The 19,583-nt window shown below is 37.7% G+C and overlaps 3 protein-coding genes across 3 annotated transcripts; 2 read left to right on the forward strand and 1 right to left on the reverse strand.

Annotated features, from left to right (window-relative positions):
- The first annotated feature begins 6,430 nt into the window (after positions 1-6,430).
- On the forward strand, positions 6,431-7,544 carry LOC117272263 (olfactory receptor 1-like). The gene has a single exon (XM_033651089.2). The coding sequence runs from the start codon at positions 6,468-6,470 to the stop codon at positions 7,446-7,448; it is 981 nt and encodes a 326-aa protein (XP_033506980.2). The 5' UTR covers positions 6,431-6,467; the 3' UTR covers positions 7,449-7,544.
- A 3,203-nt stretch (positions 7,545-10,747) lies between these two features.
- On the forward strand, positions 10,748-11,809 carry LOC117250910 (olfactory receptor 1-like). Its single transcript, XM_033616875.2, has one exon. It carries the CDS (start codon positions 10,787-10,789, stop codon positions 11,789-11,791), a length of 1,005 nt encoding a protein of 334 aa, XP_033472766.2. The 5' UTR covers positions 10,748-10,786; the 3' UTR covers positions 11,792-11,809.
- A 5,694-nt stretch (positions 11,810-17,503) lies between these two features.
- On the reverse strand, positions 17,504-18,757 carry LOC117269685 (olfactory receptor 2AT4-like). Its single transcript, XM_033646911.2, has one exon. It carries the CDS (start codon positions 18,629-18,631, stop codon positions 17,648-17,650), a length of 984 nt encoding a protein of 327 aa, XP_033502802.1. The 5' UTR covers positions 18,632-18,757; the 3' UTR covers positions 17,504-17,647.
- Positions 18,758-19,583: the final 826 nt, after the last annotated feature.

Here is a 19,583-nt window from a genome sequence, read left to right on the forward strand (position 1 = left end):
AGTCCTTTTCGATGCTTTAATGACACATTAACAAGTATTTTGTTGTTTATACTGTATATTTTCAGCACTGGCCTCTTACTTATGGGCACTATAATTTTACTTTAAGAAATTGTTATGTTGTTTATTAAATAGTGATGATGTGAGGGTGATGAAGGAGACTCTGATGACACCGTCTTGCTTGCATAAAGAAAAGGTTTATTACAAGAAGTACAGCATCTATCAAACATCTAGGATGCTTGGAGAGGTTCGAGGCCAATGTGAACTGCTCTGAAAAACAGCCCCAAATTACCCCCGTTATATAGACTCGCTGTTTCTGTGAAATGTGAGACAAAGTCAAACAGACAACAGAGAGTCCCCTAGTTGGACTTCACCAAACCTTGACCCTGGGCCATAAATATTTTCTTGACCCTGACCATACATGCTTTTGACCCTGGGCCCCTTACTGGTCATCTGTTCCAAAGCTTCAGAGTAAATGATAATACACTACAGTTATCATGTGGTATCTTGTCATTTACTGTAATTTGCTATAATATGATTACATTATATATTTTACTACAGTAGTAAAACTGTAATAATTATCCCCTAACCAAAATTAAATTTTGATATAGTTATGAAATAATTTTAGTTTGTCATGAATTGTTTTGACAGTCTGCTCCTCAACATTACTATTATTTGGGACAAAGATGCATTATATTTGTTTACAGTTATCTCAAAAATTTGGAAATTGCACAAATTTCAAAATGTGCTCCAAGTTGCGGCTCTTATAGAGTCATTTGTTTACTTTTTATATACCTAAGTATCCTTGTTTTGAGTTTGATCTTGATTTTGATCAGAGTTACAGTGATTCATCGATTAATTGACTAGTCAATCAACAGAAAATTAATCGGCAACTATTTTGATCAGTTAATTGTTTTTCAAGCAAAAATGCCAAATATTGTCTAGTTCCAGCTTCTCAGTTCTGAGGATTTTAGTCTTTTTTGTGATATATGATAACAAACTGAATGTTTTTTGGTTTTTGATTGTTGGTTGAATGAAACAACAAATATGAATGCATCTGGATGGGCTGCTTTGTGCATTTTTTTTTTACAATTGTTTGACATTTCACAGACAAAACATTCAGTGGGTTAATGGAGAAAATAATAAGTAAATTAATCAATAAGGGAAAGCATTGTTACAGTCTTTCAAGGTTGAAATCAAGATGTGGTGTGTACATGTGCAACACATAACCAGGACACTCAACTGGGACATTAGGGTCCATATTAGCGCACTCTAATGTAGCACTGTAAAATCAACTTGAATCACAGTTCATCATTCAATAAACTGCCCAATTTTTTACAATATCTAATATTATTAATACACAACTGAACATACTGGTCACACCCAACATCAGCTTCAGTTTTTCAGGACAATAAACAGAATCATAAGCATATCACAATGGACAATTTCCATCAGTGTTTCCATCAACGTGTTAACATCTTTCCCTTTTAATGAAGCCATACTATCTGATCTGTTTCTACATTCAACTGCTCTGCCTTTGTATCACTTAAATTTACCTGCCCAGCTTTTCTTATTTTACCTCTAGCTTTTTATCTAACCCAGGGGTGGGCAACCTGTGGCTCTGGAGACACATGTGGCTCTACCGCCCCTGTTCAGTGGCTCCCTGTGGCTTTGGCAAAAAGTTATATAGAAATTTAAAAACTGCTTTTTTTTTTAACATTTACATTTTGCAGGAGGAACCCCCCATCTGAACTCTCCCAAAACCTAAAGTAAAGGAACAGGGGTGAGATGGGTCACTCTGAGGTCAAATGTTTATTGCTTTGGCCGTTTGACCTAATTCCTAAGGAACGCTTTCACCGTCATCCTGGCGTCAAGGGTGGTAAAGGTGTCAATTGGAAATACTCCAGATTTAAGTTCTGATTAACATCCTGAAAAAAATCCAGCGTTTGACAACACAGCCAGATTAACTGCCAGACCCGGGGTCATTAACTATGTTTTTAAGTTCAGCACATCTTCTCCCCTTTGTCACATCCATGGGAACTCCCCCAGCCCCATCTGACTCGCACCCGGGTGAAGATTAGATAAGAAATCCAGATGGGAGTCATAAACTCAGCATGCATTCCTGAGCAGAGACTAAGTTTCTCTTGTAACCAACTTGAAATGTCTCTTGAAAGTAAAACTATACATTTTATCCATGTTCTAAAATTGTAACTGTGCATAATCCTTGTTTGTTAGTTGAATGATTTTTTTTTTCCCACTCTTATAGGTCATAGTATGAGAAGTTATAATTCCATGTGTTTAATCCCTCATTTAACATGGAGTCACACTGCCATCTTGTGACGATAGTTAAGAAGGGTTCCCGTAAGGAATCCCATATTATATTTCGAGTTAAAATATAGTTAGATTGATTAATCAACTTGTCTTTATTAATATGTGCTTTCTCATTTAGTAGGTTGATGCAATCGCAGACTAGTTTGCAGTGTTTGTACAAGAAACATTTATACTTGGGTTCTGCTGATATATGCAGTATAATAATCATATTAGATTTAATTTGATGTTAAGAGCCTATTTTGACCATAATGGGAAGAGTATGTGTCTATCGCGCTTAACATGTTAAAGTATATAATCTCACAAAATAAAGTTTCATTAAAGCTCATTAAGTTTCCTCCGAAATAAAGTAATGTCTAAAATAAGCAACCCGCCTTGCCTCAAACATGCCCCATCAAGCTGGTGAGATAAAACTAGTGAGCTCGGCGCATCTCTGCACTTTTACCTTTCTTTTACTTTTTACTTACTTTTACTTTTCTTTCTGTCACTTTACTTTTAACTTTTTCTTTCTTTTTGTCTGTGCCTTCAGTAACATTATACCTGAAGCAAAGAAGCCAGACGATTGCAACATTTTTTTTATACGCATTAATAATAACTTTGATGATAATATCGAACGGCCGACGAGATTTTTTTTTTCAACTTTATTATAAGCGAGTAGCCACAGCTAAATAAATGAGCTACTGTTTGACCTGCAACTCCATCAAAGATTAGGATCCAGCGGCTGCCAGCCACTTGCCACAGTGGTTCTTTTGCCAAACCAGGAGACTTTGTGCTGCCTAAGAGAACTGACGTTTGGGGGCCACCTGAAGGACGTCGCAGTCAGGCTCGATCGCTCCTCCACCACTGTGTTCCAGCCGATTTCATTCTGCTGGGAAGTCCGGGAGCCGCAAAGTGACAGTCCGGGGGTCCTCGGAGAAACGTCCACCTGATTCAACGCTGCTCAGAAAGTAGGCAAAGAATTTCCCTCACCTGATGCAGCCGCTGTGTTGTGATAAGAGTTGATGTCGAACAGGAGACTTAGTTATTCTGATCTTAATTTAGGTTTGTTAGGTAAATGGTTTTGCGCATTCCTGCGTCCCCAATTTATCTACAGTCACATACTCTCTCTCACTGTCGCCAAACTAAATAACTGACAAAAGTGTTACCTCTTGTCTTAATCCATTTATACATACTGTTGATTTTGTGTTATTTCATATCATCCTCATTTACTCAGTTGTTAAATATTTAGCCTAAATAAATCTTCATTTATCACCAAGTCGATGTCTGTGGGTATTTCTTTTGAGCTGGAACTAAGATCACTGTATGGAGAATTCATAACCCAGATATTGAGATTGATTCATTATTGATAAGTGTACTAACAAATTCATAATTGGTTTTCAGAGTTATTAATTTGATTATTTGCTTCCCTCCATAGGAGGGTGGTGCCCCAAATGCAAACATTTTCTAAAGGTATTACTTCTACAATTTTCATTTTTCATTGTCATAGGCCTTGAGTGATTCTTACATTTTCTAATTGTAAAAATGTGTAGCTTATAAACAGAATTTTGAAAAGGTTTTTACTAGGGCTGTCAAGTGATAAAAAGATTAATTTAATTAATTACATGCTCTGTGATTAATTAATCTAAATTAATTGCGTACATCAACTTCTACTGTAAAAGTATTTTTTAAAAAAAATCAGATTTGTCATAGTAAAGCTGCTGGATTTTGGACACAATTGTTCCCCTGTCCTCTACCACTGAAACTGTTCTGCAGTCTATTGTAATCCATTTTGCAAGGAAGGTAGATGGTCACAAGTCGACTTACTTAGTTTGCGTCTGAACACCTTGTGGAGCTTAGCTTGACAAGGCTGGCTGTGTGCGCTAGCATCAGAGGTTGTGCTTGCTCAGACCTAAATGCTTTGCATTGAGGTAATATTTTAGGCTGAAAATTCCTTACTGCAGATATTGCAGAGAATGGTGCTCCGGTCAACAGTTCTATCGGGGTGTTTTTTTAAATGTAAATGTTCCATTCACGGGGCCAAACAGCATCTTCTCGTCTGCCTCCATCATGTGACAAAGCCACTGTAGCCTTCAGTGACGCCCTGGGTCAAAGGGCACCACGGAATGCGATTAATCAGCATTAACTTTTTAACATGTTATTTTTTATGTGATTAATTAATCAAAATGAATGTTGTTTTGACAGCCCTAGTTTTTAAGATTTCATTAACTAAATGTGCGTCATACTGCCTATCACCTTTTCCTTTAAATTTTACCGTACCTCAATACAGGTAGCTTCTCTTGGATCTCCCTAACTAACCTAGCTATGGATTCCAGATAAAAAGAAAAAGTCATGGAGGACAATAGAAAATTTAACAGTGCATGGACATATTCATTTGCTTTACCGCCAACCCTGCAAAGTTTAAGTACCTAACAATCACAAATAGCCCACTGTGGAGTGGCCACCGCGTGGTAAAACATATTAATAAATTCTCATTTAGACCAATTAGTTATGTTGATGAGCAAATTTAGACTTACTGTTACCTTCATTATCAGGCTCAAATATGTTTTACAGGTCCAGGATTATTTGGGAATTTTTTGGACAAAAATGTCTCTTTTGATAGAAAAGGCTGCTGACCCCTGACCTAACGTATACTTATTACAACTCGTCTCTGCTAATATCACTCTTCAAAGGCAAAGCAGCAACTATTTTAGGCAACGTTTCCATTAAAATCAGGGGCGTAGGACCAAATTCTGGGCCCAATGGATAAGCAGGCTCTGTGGATCCCCCGCTCTTTCTCTCTTGATCCATGTCTCTCCCCTTCCCTTTCTTTTTTTATTTGGAACTCTGACTTCCCCTTCTTGGGGAAATACATGACAGTGTACATTGGTGCTCCAGCAGTATAAGCAGCCACTCACTCTACTCCAGCTGCGTTTAGAGACAAAGCTGAGTGCAGTGGCGGACTTAATGATTTTGCGCCTTTAACAGGGGAGAGGTGCCTCAGAAAGCTACCACTGTTTTTTTGTTGTTTTTTTTAAATTAAGTTTTAGTTCATTTCAATTTAGTTATGGCACTAATTACTTACAGATAAATATTTGCAAACAAAACCAGACTTTTATTCCAGGCTTTATAAGGGGCCCTTCTCCCATTGGGGACAAGTTCAAGCTTGGTGAAAAAAAATGATATAAACAGGTTTAAAAAACAAACAAACAAAAAAAAAGATTAACTTAAAACGTATATGTTGAAAATGAACCATCAGGAAGTGTAAAATTCTGGTCGGCTTGCACTATCTAGTGTTTTTTTTTTTTTTTTTTTTTTTTTTTTTAGTGGATTAGTGGATAACAGTTGAAATATATGAACCCAAACAGACCAAACTGCAGCCCGCTGCTTATTTTTAAATGACCCGCAGCAAATTTTTTAAAAATAAACTATAATATGGCTTTAGCATACTTCTAATAATTTTCTTATAAATTTAACTACTTTCTTTGACCATATATTTTTCTGTACAGGGCCCAAAATCCAAAAAGTTTGGCCACGCCTGCGGTAAGGTTATATTCTCCTGCCGATATATTTGGGGGTACTACTATAAAAGCTAACAAGCTAAACTGCCGCAGTGTTTTGTATCAGAAGAAATTTGCGAGTGCACATCCTCCTACTTTTATATCCAGTGGTGAGAACAAGATGACTTTGGTTTCAAACGTTGTGAGACATTCTGTTTTGTAAATACCATAGCCTTTAACCTGAGACTCATCAGTGTATTATTTTTACTTCCTTTCCCTTGAGTGACTCATTATGCTGTTCAATGTTCATCATTTGGAGTAACTGTGTCCTGTTTCTACATTTGAATCATGGATTTTGCGATAAACTTACAATTAACTGTTAACAGTTAACTGAGGTGATTGCATCAGCACATCGATAACATAAACTATGATAAGCCGGTGACCATGTGATGCAGCCAAGCGCATTTCTACTCTCCTGGTATGAAAGGGGTGGGGTATAAATGTCAGGTCTCTCACAGTACAGCTTACAGTAGGCCTACAGCACTGCACACTTGATGTTGTCTGAGGTGAGGTTGATTTAAAAAATGCCTATCAAATAACTGTGTCATCAGTCTTTATATATACTGTTATTTTCTCTCTGGTCATCTAGGGAAACAGATACTCGGAATGACCCCAGCAGAGAAAGCTGCCACCATATCTAATGCCACATTTGTTCGTCCTGCAAAATTCTATCTCAGTGGGTTTTCTAACGTCCCTCATGTGAAGTATTTCTATGTTTTCTTGTGTTTTGTTTATATAATAACTGTTCTTGGGAATAGCCTCCTCCTCTCAGTTATCTACCTGGTGAAGACTCTTCATACTCCTAAATACATGATTGTGTTTAACCTGGCTTTGACAGATTTGTGTGGGAGCACTGCTCTCATCCCAAAACTCTTAGACACGTTTTTGTTTGACAGGAGATACATTGTCTATGAGGCCTGCTTAAGTTATATGTTCTTTGTTTTATTCTTTGGAAGTATGCAGTCGTGGACACTTGTCACAATGGCATATGACAGATTCATAGCAATTTGTTTCCCTTTAAGGTACCATAGTATTGTGACTAAACCGGCTATTGCTGCAATGCTGCTGTTTGCGTGGGTGTGTTTATCGAGCCTAATAGGATTTACTGTTGGGCTTATTGATCGTCTCTCCTTCTGTAGATCTTTAGTGGTAAAGAGCTTTTTCTGTGATCATAACCCAGTATACCGTCTGGCCTGTAATGACACGTCTATAAATAACATCATGGCATATGTTGCTTTCATAGTAGCCCTCTGTATTCCACTTGTTTTGATAGCATTGACATATGTTTGCATTTTCATAGCACTGATCAGGATTGCATCAGGAGAGGAACGACTCAAAGCATTTAAAACGTGTACTTCTCACCTGATTCTTGTTGCTATTTTTTATGTACCACTAGTGGGCACCAACATAGCGTCAGTAGCCTCCTACATCCATCCTAATACCAGGATCATAAACTCCACTCTGTCAAACACCATACCAGCTTTGCTTAATCCTATAATATACTCTTTTAAGTCAGAAGAAGTGCTGAACTCAATCAAGAAGCTTTACAAAAGAAGTATGATTCGCAACACAACCAAAAAATGGTGAAGTCTTTATCAATGCTTCAATGACATATTAGGAGTGTTTTTGTTTTTGTATAGTTGTAGTTCTGACCTCTTGATTATAAGCAATGTGATTTTATTTTTATAAAGTTATGTGGTATCTTGTCTTTTACTGTACTTTAATTTAAAATGGTTTCATCCTACAAAAATACATTCCATTTATTCTGTTATCTGTTTTAAAAATTTGGAAATGACACAAATTTCATAATGTGCTAGAATGTTGGAGCTCTCATACAGTCATTTGGTATCCTGATTTTGAGTCTTTTTTTGTTTCTGCACAGTGTCACAGTAACTAATTGAGAAGTCAATTGACAGAAAATAAATTGACAATGATAATCTGGTAATTGCTTCAGTGATTTTTCAAAGAAAATGCCAAATATCTGGTTCCAGCTTCTCAATTGTACGGATTTGATGCTTTTCTCTGTCATATATGATAACAAACTGAATGCTTTTTGGTTGAATAATACAAAAAATATGATTGCATCTCCATGGGCTGGTATTATATTATGTTATGTTATATTATATTATATTATATTATATTATATTATATTATATAACATTGTTTACAGAAAAAAAAAACATTTATTTAGATAATGAGAAAACTAGTTGGCAGATTATAATCAGTAATGGAATTAATTCTTATAGTCTTTCAAGGTTCCTGAAAACAAGATGTGGTGTGTGCATATGCAACACATAACCTGGATATTAGTGTGCATGTTAGTGCACTCTATTATAGTCCTAATAATAAACTTAAATCACAGTAAATGATTCAATAAACCACTCAAATTTCAGAATATTTAATAATATTAATATTATGTTTAACATATTAATTTTAAAAAAGTAATCATAATCGTGATTAACACCCTGCACACCACCTTTTTTGGGTCATTAAGGAGCATGGGAACATGTTGTGGTATCAAACCTCGAGGGGAGTCAGGTGAAACACAGCTGACATACACTCGACCCTTTTCACCAGTCCTGAGTTGTTCCAGCAAGCACAGATCCCGAAAAGGAGTCTGACATGTCCAAGAGATAGAGCCATATGAACGGACAGGGTGTAGACCACACTGCTACCGTACGTACAGTATATGCTGGACACTCACCCTACAGAACAAGGCTGTGGACACTGCCACACCACTTTTAGTGTGTGCACGGACCACAGTGGGAGGGTCCCTGTCCGTAGGCTTGGAAGATGCACTTACAAAGCCATCTTGCAAGGCGATTCTTGAGTAGGGCCTTACCGGTCACACCATTACCCAAGCACACAAATTGCTGTCCAGAGCATCCGATGGGGGCCGTGCATTCAACATAACATACCAACGCACAGACTGGGCAGAGCGAGAGCAATTTTGCCTCCCTGTCCCCCTCATGGGGTAGAGGAAGAAAAGCATACTGTACTACTCTCGACCTGAACAAACTCCCTGAGTTCTTGGGAACAAAGGAGGGATTCGGCCTGAGAGTAGCCCCACTGCGGGCACTATGAAGCAGCAAGCAGCTAGGGTGCAGTAAAAGGGTAGTTCGGTCACACACTCTCTTAGCTGAGGTCAACACAAGCAGCAAAGCTGTCTTGAATGACAACACCTTCAGAGAGGAGCGCACCAGAGACTCAAAGGAATCCTTCACAAATCACTAATTGCAGGTCCTGTTGCGGGGACGTGGCTCGCATCATCGGGCCTCGTCCCCTGACCCCCTGCAAGAACTGCTTCACTAGAGGGTGGGCAAAGATCGGTCTGTCGCCAAAACCCTCATGGGAGGAAGAGATGGCTGCTGCATACATTTTAATAGTGGCATATGACAGCCCTCTATCCATCAAACATTGCCAAAAGACACAAATAGAGCCAACTGCACAAGACAGTAACTCTAGCCTTCTTTCCTCACACCAGTGTTGGAACCTCAACCACTTTGTCTTGTAACAGACGGTGGTGGATCCCACTTTGAAAAAAAGATTACATTTCAAATACAAAATGACAGCCTATGGTAAACATGCTTTTTATGCCTGCGAAACATCAACATGCTGGGATTGTCGCTCTGAGTATGTTAGCTTGCCAAATAATTGTATTCATTTGCATTGATGTTGACTGAAAATTGATCCCATGTTGCAGATGAGCACTTTCATGTTGTTCAGTTGTTATTTTGCACTTGGCACTGTGTGCTTTAGCTAGCGTCTAGCATGGCGGATTTGGCACATTTTCCACTTTTATCTTAAAGGAAATTGCTCACTGCAATTCGGAGTGTCTCTCGCAGAGGGTAACATTGTGTTTTGTTTGTCTTCCTTGCATTATTTCCCTGTAATTTCGGCCTCATGGAAATACTGGGGGATGAGTAGACATGCAACATGCTTGTTGCCTTACACAGCTAAGGTATTAAGATATGGTAGTTTCTTACCTGATGTTCAACAGTTTGAGTTAATCAAATAAAGGGGGTATCTTCTAAAGTTCCTGTCTGTTTTGTATGGCATTCCCTACTTGCTTGTTTCCCCTTTTGTTACTATAAACCATAACATCTTGTGTTGAGAAATCTGTAAGACTTTTAAATCTCTTCAAAAGTTCTGTTTAGAAAGACCCCATAAAGGTTCTTTTAGAATGCCACTGCATTTTACCAAAGACTTTCTTGTGTATTTATTTTCCACCCTTAACTCACTAATCACACTTAATCACTAATTAATCAACTAATTAAGCTTTATAATTATGCTGTTTCGCAAAATTATATCCGTTTGAATCATGGATTGTGCCATAAACTGATAATTCAGTATCGTGCTGACAATAGTGTGTTGAGTCGATTGCATCAGCACATCAGTGACATAAACTATGAGACAGTTGCACATTGAATGACCATGTGATGCAGCCACCAGCATTTCCACTGTCCCACAATGAAAGCAGTAAAGTATAAATGTCAGGTCTCTCACAGTACAGCTCACTTAAGTGCACTGCACACTTGATGTTGTCTGGGGTGAGTTTGGTTACAATAATTACCATCAATCGTCTGTGGCCTCCTTTATTATATATACTTATTTTTTGCTTCTTCCTTTTATTAAGTCATATAATAAATATAATAATAATTGTTATTTCTTACACTGCACTGCAACTTTTATTAATGCATTTTACATCTGTCTAGCTCTATTTTAGCTTTTTTAATTTCTGTTCTCTTGGTTCTATATGACTCTTTTTAACTGTATTTAAATGTCCTTTTATTATGTTTTTTTTTTTCACTTTGTATGTAAGGCACTTTTAATTGCCTTGTTGCGGAAATGAACTATATAAATACATTTTCTTTGCCTAGTTATCTTATTTTCTCTCTGTACATCTAGGGAATCAGATACTCAAAATGATCCCAGCAGAGAAAGCTGCCACCATATCTAATGCCACATTTGTTCGTCCTGCAAAATTCTATCTCAGTGGGTTTTCTAACATCCCTCATGTGAAGTATTTCTATGTCTTCTTGTGTTTTGTTTATATAATGACTGTTCTTGGGAATAGCCTCCTCCTCTCAGTTATCTACCTGGTGAAGACTCTTCATACTCCTAAATACATGATAATGTTTAACCTGGCTTTGACAGATTTGTGTGGGAGCACTGCTCTCATCCCAAAACTCTTAGACACATTTTTGTTTGACAGGAGATACATTGTCTATGAGGCCTGCTTAAGTTATATGTTCTTTGTTTTATTCTTTGGAAGTATGCAGTCGTGGACACTTGTCACAATGGCATATGACAGATTTATAGCAATTTGTTTCCCTTTAAGATACCATAGTATTGTGACTAAACCGGCTATTGCTGCAATGCTGCTGTTTGCGTGGGTGTGTTTATCGAGCCTAATAGGATTTACTGTTGCGCTTATTAATCGTCTCTCCTTCTGTAGATCTTTGGTCGTGAAGAGCTTTTTCTGTGATCATGGACCAGTGTATCATCTGGCCTGTAATGACACTTCTTTGAATTCCATACTATCACTCATCGCTATCACTATCATCATCTTCATTCCACTTGTTTTGATAGCATTGACATATGTTTGCATCTCCATAGCACTGATCAGGATTGCATCAGGAGAGGAACGACTCAAAGCATTTAAAACTTGTACTTCTCACCTGATTCTTGTGGCTATTTTCTATCTACCACTAGTGGGCACCAACTTAGCTTCACTGACCTCCTCTATCCATCCCAATGCCAGGATCATAAACTCCTCTCTGACACACACCATACCAGCTTTCCTCAATCCTATAATATATTCATTAAAGACGGAAGAAGTGCTGAACATCATTAAGAGGTTTTGCAAAAGATACAGGATGAGAAACTTAACCTCATCCAAAAAGGTGAGCTCTTTATTACTGCTATAATGACTCATTAAGCGTGTGGTTTCATTAGGTCTATACAGTTATATTAATTTGTCATTATACAGTGATCTCCTGTGCAAAATCAAATCACAGATTTCCACATGTACTGTAGTAAAATGCAGTTGTGACTCTACACTAAATAATGTAAGAGATATTTCGGGGGAAAATGGCATTGTGCAACACAATGAACTTGTCATCCTCAACCGAACTATCTCTGAGAAAGTCTCCAACAACAGTGACTACTTGTTTTTGTGTTGACCAGTACTTCACCATAATAGATATGTTTAAAAAAAAAAAAAAAAAAAAAAAAAGAATTAACAGCAATTTTAAAATAAAAAATCCAACACATCATTTTGCTTGCATTGTTTTTTTTAATTTGGAAATCATATTATTATTAATACCATGTCAAGAGATTAAACATGTAAAAGTCTCATATACAGAGATATGAATGTCGGCCTCACCAAACATTTTCTGCAGTTATCCAATAAAACAAATATAATGCTATGACACAGCCACTGCATTGGCTGAATCAAACTACACCATTCACCTCATCAGCTCCTGTCAGTTCCATGTTCGGCCTAAATTTGACTGCACACACACATTTAATCATCCCACAGTTACTTTGACTTCACCAAAGCGAGTTGCTTAAAAGAAAGATGGGCCCAATATCATGAAACACCGTACAACACACACACAGTGCCTCCTCCCTGCAACAACTATAGCTGTACCTTCGTGAAGATGTTTCAGGAGAGGTGTTGAGTGAATTGAAAAGCATTTGTTTCCAGTCTTTTCATCAGTGTACAAAAATCTGTCCCTTTTAATTAACCTAAACTGTCTGATGTAATTCAATATTGTACTGCTTTGCTTTTATGACACTTTAATTTCTCTGTGCAAGATACTTTTTTAGTTTTATCTTGAATTTACTTATTGTGTCAAGTCTTTTTATTATTGCTCTGTGGAGGCAATGTGGCAGTCGCACAGTACTTTTGTCAAACATTTGTCTCCATTAAAATCCATGCAGAGGGTCAGGAGGGGTCAGAAACATAACCACATCCATATGTGGTTGATTACTGCAAAATTCAAGCTCGATGAAATAAAGACTGCTATGATGCAAACAGTCTTGACAGAAATAGGCAATCAAGACTCGCAGGGTGAAAATAAACATGCAGGAGTCTACAATTGTGATAGGCTTGCACCATCTAGTGGTGTGTTCTTGTGTCTCATGGTTTGTGTGATTGAAGTTGAAATATATAAACCAAAATAGAGACAGAACGGCTCGCTGTGTCATAGTGTCTATTTTGACACTATTTTAATATGAGCAGCTTGTTTGTTTGTTTGTTTGTTTGTTTGTTTTTGTTTGTTTCTGTAGATCAGCATATTAGTGTTGAGAAAAAGATAATTTGGGTTGCATACATATTTAGATGGATAAAAGTAATGTTTTCTTAGTGGCTGTGATCTGTGCCATAGCAATAATAAACTTACATTTCCTCTCATCTCATATACAGGTGCCTAGCTTAACTTCTGCCTTTTCAGTCAACAAAAGGTGATGGTTTCAAATGCAGAAACAAGGGCATTGGTTTCATCACAACATGGGGGCAAATATGAAACATGGGGCTTGTGGGTCCACCGCAATAATTTGTAGATTTTTGTTTTATCAATTCATGGTGTAAATTAGTTTTGTAAAAATAAAGGGGGTGGATTCTGAATAATATATATCTAATATTATATTGTATTAATGTATCTCTTGAAATCTACATCGGTGGATGCAGGACAAGATCTTGTGCTCCAACTTTAAAGCGTAAAATTGGAGATTTCAGTTTGATCTGTTATCTCCTTCTCCTCTTTTTATACTCTCACAGTCGCCATGTGGGTTTCTGAACATCAACAGTGAGGTTCAAGGAACTTTAAGGAGGTGTTATACTGGGTGCTAAAGATAAACTGCACCCTTAAAGTCCACAAAAATCTGTCAAATGAGTTGACATTCACAAATAAGCATGTACTCTTAAATTGAGCACAATAAACTTGTAATAATACAGCTTTTGAAACAGCCATAGGAGACACTGTCATTCATGGCACAGCTTGCACTTTACACATAAACCCACTAGAGGGCAGACACTCATCATATTATCATTCTCTAGTCCTCTATTAGCGTAAAGTTTGTATCGTTTGACATGGCAATGTTTTTGGCCAATTTTAATTTTCTGACTCTGGTTGTGCTGAATTAAAACTTTTCTGTAAAATCAGGGTTTCAGAAAAAGAGCCCAGGCTCGTGACCTTTTGAATATTGAATGCTTGCTAGTTTTCCTGATCAGTGCCAGGGCTGCATGTGTGACCCTTAGACAGTGGAAGATCATTGATCTCCAGAGATAAAGCCTCCTGATCCTGAGAAAGCCAAAGCTTTATAATCCTCACATTGATATTAATTTGATCCACCGAGAGCAGGGCTGCAGTTTATCTTAATTAAACTTATTAAACTCAGTGCACCAGAGCTATACATCCCCCATCTGATGAGAATGACCTCTGAGTAGATGAATAAATCAGGGTTATCCACAATCACACTTCTGCTTGGTCACATGAAACTCAGAGGAGGCACGAATATCATGTAATTGTCATTTTTATGTCATTGTGTTGCTTATTCAAATACATATAAATGTGCTTTTGCAACACAATCATGACATGCTTTAAAAACTGTCAGAACATTGCATTGTTGTGTGCATTAAGTAAACAAAATGCAATATGATGACTCTTGCATTGCATAATTGTTGCCTGAAGATGCATTTATCATCAAACAGGCCAGAGTGAGCCAAAACAAAATGTTTCTAATGAGCCCAATCTGTGATGGTGTGATGTCAATGAGCTTGTCTTTAACAAACAAACCTTTCACTGTATAAATTTCAGTCTAATTAATCTCAGTTGCACCTATTAAGGATAAAAAAACTAACAGTGGAGGGAAATACAGTACTATATTTGTGGAGCTATCATTTAATTTAAAGTACACTTATTTTTCCAAGGGCATCTTGGACTTTATACTTTGCTTTCGTCCTTCTTAAAGGCCTTACAATTACTGACTTACAATTAACACATTTTTTAACGTAATTTGTTAGCATTAGCCTTGCTGTTGACCTCGTCAGGCTCCCTTTGCATGTGTGACTGAAACTTTAACACATGTGTTAAATGTACTGCTTTCAGTTCATTATATTTCTTATTATGTTGTGTTCAACAGGGTGTGCAAGGCATGAACAGTTGTAAATACAGCTGGGTATTGTTTAAAAAAATTATGATACCAGCACCAGCGCGCTACTCCTGAAGTGATATCAATACCAATAGAATACTTCAATTGATACCCATAATGTAAACAGAATGGCATGTAGTAGGCCTTAAGGCATACTTTCTAATGTTTTGGTGTCCGTGTGGCCTTAGATGCACAGTAACAGGGCTATCTGTTAGCATGTATCTGTTAGCATCACATGGCTAATGTTACCTAATGACTTAACATGTTTAACGAATGAGGTGAGTTGATTTCGTGTGATGGTGAGTTTGTCGGGAACATGTGTTGGATGTTAGCTGCTGCTATGTGTTAGCTTGTGCTAACCAGGGAGATGTTGAACTGACCATGCTTCGGGAGGAAAACAGCTCTTTAGACAGCAGCAACAGACAGTTTGCTGGTATAGGATCAGACTCCGGCACAAAAAGGATTAAATGCAGTTGTTGCTTGACTGGAGACATGTCAGTACTACTTGGTACTGGGTTATTTTTGGTCGATATCTTAAAGTTACCGTGTACCAATATCCAGCCCTGTAAAGGGGGTACTCACAGCTCATTCACTCTATTATGTTTCAGAGTTTCTAAATTTTAGTATTCTGAAAAGATCTATTACTTAAGCAGTTAGTATGATGCAATAGATTTAAACCTGGGGCTGTATTCACAAAGCTTCCTAGTACAAAGAGATGCTCCTAGTGATGAAATCCTAAGAAAATTCTCAAAATTGTGACAATCTCTTAGAATTTTTCCTTAAAGTTCAGACTATGTCCATATAAAGATAAGTTATTCACAGAGCATCTTAGACCTTAAAAGAGCTCCTAAGATGAAAGACTGTTAGGAGCAGGGAGGAGGACTTTTAAGAGGCTTAGGAGTTTCTTAAGCAGAGAAGGAAATGGTGGAAACACAAAGAGGTTGGAAAGATATTCTCTAAACACTGGATGACAGTGAGTAAATGAAATGCTACAGATTAGATTGTGCAGGGATAATATGTGTGGTTGATCTCATTAGGGATACACACACATATCCCACCTAACACTATAACACCAGAAATAAAATGATGACAGTCGTAAGATATTTGGAAAACTGTAAAAACTCAGCAGTGCAGCAGTGATGACTTGTGTCTGTCTCAACCTTCCATCAGCAGAGTGATCACACTAACAATGACAACACTTTCACAGTCAGCAGTTCATTTCATTTCCACTGGGTGTCCACACCTTGCAGGCTCACAAAAGAGTGTGTCTGTGACAACCAATCACATCTGTTAAAAGAAAGCATCATCACTAGCAACTAGGGTAAAAGTTTCTGTCCCTTCCTTGCTCAAGTTGCTCTGAGAACTTTCCTAAATCAGCTCTCTGAGAGTGTTGTGTCACAGCGCCATATGTCACATGTCAGTACTTTCACCAGGGTTTACTGATACTGAAATAGAGTGAATCTCACATTCACTTTCTTGAGTTTAAATCCACCCTCCTAAAAATCAAATAAGCCCTCCACTGGGTCTGTTATCTGCTTTTATTAGTCTGAAAAGCTGAATTACTATAAACTTTATATTCACATTTCAACAGAGTGAGGACTGCTGGATATAGAAATTTAAAACTGTTTTTTTTTTTTTTGTCATTTTGCCTTTATAGATAGGATAGTCAAGCGTGAGGGGGAGAGAGAGAGGGGATGACATGCAGCAAAGGGCCACAGGTTGGATTCAAACCCAGGCCGCTGCGGCAACAGCCTTGTACATGGGGCGCCTGCTCTACCACTAAGCCACCGACGCCCCAGAAATTTAAAACCTTAAAGTTTTCTCTCCTGAGCTGAACCTGGATCTGAAATGTACTCCATTCCTGATGTTCAGTCATGCACTTTTATTTGGTAGATCAGCACCCCCAAATAGCCTTGGCTCCTTTCAGATAAAATGTTATTATTGAATATAAACACATATTGGATTCAAGAAGCACACAGTTTAAAGAGTTGACACATTTAATGCAGGAAATGTTCAAATTAGGAGAAGGATGCTTGTGAAGCATTTACAGTTGGGTCGTTTCATCCCAAACTATTCAAAATCCTTCAAAATCATAGAGAGGTGGAAGATAAATTACTAAAGTTTGAAGTTACAATGTTGGCATTATGAACATAATAAACATATATTGACTTTTCATCAGTCAAACATGGCATCACATGGTGTAGCTTCAAATGAACACACCTGCAGACACAGAGTGATCAGGATATTCAATGCCTAAAACAAACATATAGGACACAGACAATTAAAAAAAATGTCAACACCTGTGGAATACAGCTACAGTAGATGTTATATAAAGGTGTGTGAATCAAAGTGTCCCATTATACTTTTATGAAGTTTATGGCCTTGAGTTATAAATTGACTATAGCTCAAAGATGTTTATGCATTAATATATTACACATGATGCAACTTTGATTAAATGACATTAGAATTAAATTGTATTCTCTGCAGTGCAGTGCAGTTCATAGCCATCTTCACACTGATGAACCGATGGTCAAACCAGACTGCTGAGCCATTTGGGACATTTCTGTTGACAGATGTTATTCAGAAAGCACACAGTTCAGGCTCTTTACTCACTGCACAAGTTGGTCCTAATTGTGTTGGTTTGTTTGTTGTTTGCCAAGTGTATTTTTTCTCACCAGCGCCAGGACTCTGATTTTGATCTCTTTAGTTTTCAAAGAATATACAATAGGATTGACGCAGGGTGGGATGCAAGAGGCCAGCGACAGGCTCAGCACACGCTGGTCTGGGTCAATTGCTCGCAGATAAAACCCTATAGTAAAAATGGTAATGAGAGGAATGTAAAATACAGCAACAAGGATGATATGCTCAACACAAGTAGCCAAAGCTTTCACACAACTGTCTAAAGATTTCATCCTGAATACAGTCACCAGGATGCTCATATATGACAGAAGAATAAAAGTAAAGGGTCCTACAAGGATTAAAATGGAGAAAAAAGAGGCCACAGACCACTGCATTGAGTAATCATTACAGGCGAGTCTAAACACAGGTGCATAGTCACAGAAATAGCTGAACACTTGGACTGAACTGCAAAAAGACAGTCGAGTCATTATACCTATTGCAAACACTGTAACTGCCAGAACAAAAGACCAAGTAACACCAACAATACAAGACATGCTCCGCAGTGTGTTGATGGAGTTGTGACGCAGAGGGAAACATATTGCAATCAACCTGTCATAGGCAAGTATAGCAAGTGCGTATGACTCCAGAGATACAACAGCATAGTAGACAAACATTTGTACCAAACAGAGGTTGAATGGAATGAAATTATCCTTAACAAGGAATATTTTTATCATGCTGGGAATAAGGCATGTGTTAAGGACTATATCAATTACTGCAAGATTGACAACAGCCAGAAACTTTGGAGTGTGTAAACAATAATTAAAGACAATTACACAGATCACCAAACAGTTGAACAGCACTGTAACCACATAGACAAATGCCAGAAAGATGAAATAGACACTGATGAAGGGAAATGTCTGAAATCCGATGATATAGAAGCCTGGAGGATGAATGATGACAGAGTCATTTAAAACAGTCCTGAGAAAAGACATAGCTGAACTCCACAAGCTGTGTGTTGGAGGTCAGCCTCTGCTTAAAAGCTCTCCAGTCTGACAAAGAGGGAAATCATATTAACTTGTACATACAAACAGGCATTAAATTAAAAGTCTGATGAGCACATTTAGACATAGCAGTATTCAAACATGCACATGTGCTTAAAGAAACCATAGAATGCAGCTTACTCTATCTCTTAAGTGTTTCTCAGCAGCTCTGTGTCCAACAGCAGTAAAGCGATTGCATGTCTGACCTGTGTACATTAGAAGATATACTTTCCTCATCCATCTCTAGAGATGAAGCTTCCAGCGGTTATCGACGGCATCATATAATAACGCCCTGTTAACCACATTAATTAGATCCATAAAGAGCAGGGATTCTCTTGTGTTAGAAACAAACATCTCATTATTGTTTTTAATGATGATTTAGTGAGTGTGAGGATCTCATTACACATAACAATTCCTTTAACAGAAACTTTAAATGCAGCTGCAATTTAGAGGGAATCAACACTAGTGCCCCCTCTCAAAACTAAAGCTTTGTATACTGTATTGAATTTTTACTGGTGGGACTTTCCAGTGTAAAATATTGCCAAATAACGTTACACAGTTTACCAGAAAATCAGTTATTCATGGCCGCTCTTAAACAGTAGTTCCTCGAGGACGCATTGTGCAACTTGCTGTGTAGGCTTCTGTTTTAGAGCAGCAAAGAGGAAAAATTGGAAAGAAACTGCTGTTTTATCCAGGTGTGTAACTACTCTAGAGTAGTTACATGGTACCAGATCGGTGCACAGACTCGTGTACTCGACGATACCTGATCCAGCATTTTAGGCAGTATCGAAGGCATTTGCGGTACTGATATCAGTATCAGAGCAACTCTAGTTGCAGTAACACTGCACTGCACTAATACTTTGATTTTACACATACAACAATTTGATCATAACTCTTCGTACAA

This window comes from Epinephelus lanceolatus, chromosome 11 (genome assembly GCF_041903045.1).
Source record: "Epinephelus lanceolatus isolate andai-2023 chromosome 11, ASM4190304v1, whole genome shotgun sequence".
Classification (NCBI taxonomy): Eukaryota; Metazoa; Chordata; class Actinopteri; order Perciformes; family Serranidae; genus Epinephelus; species Epinephelus lanceolatus.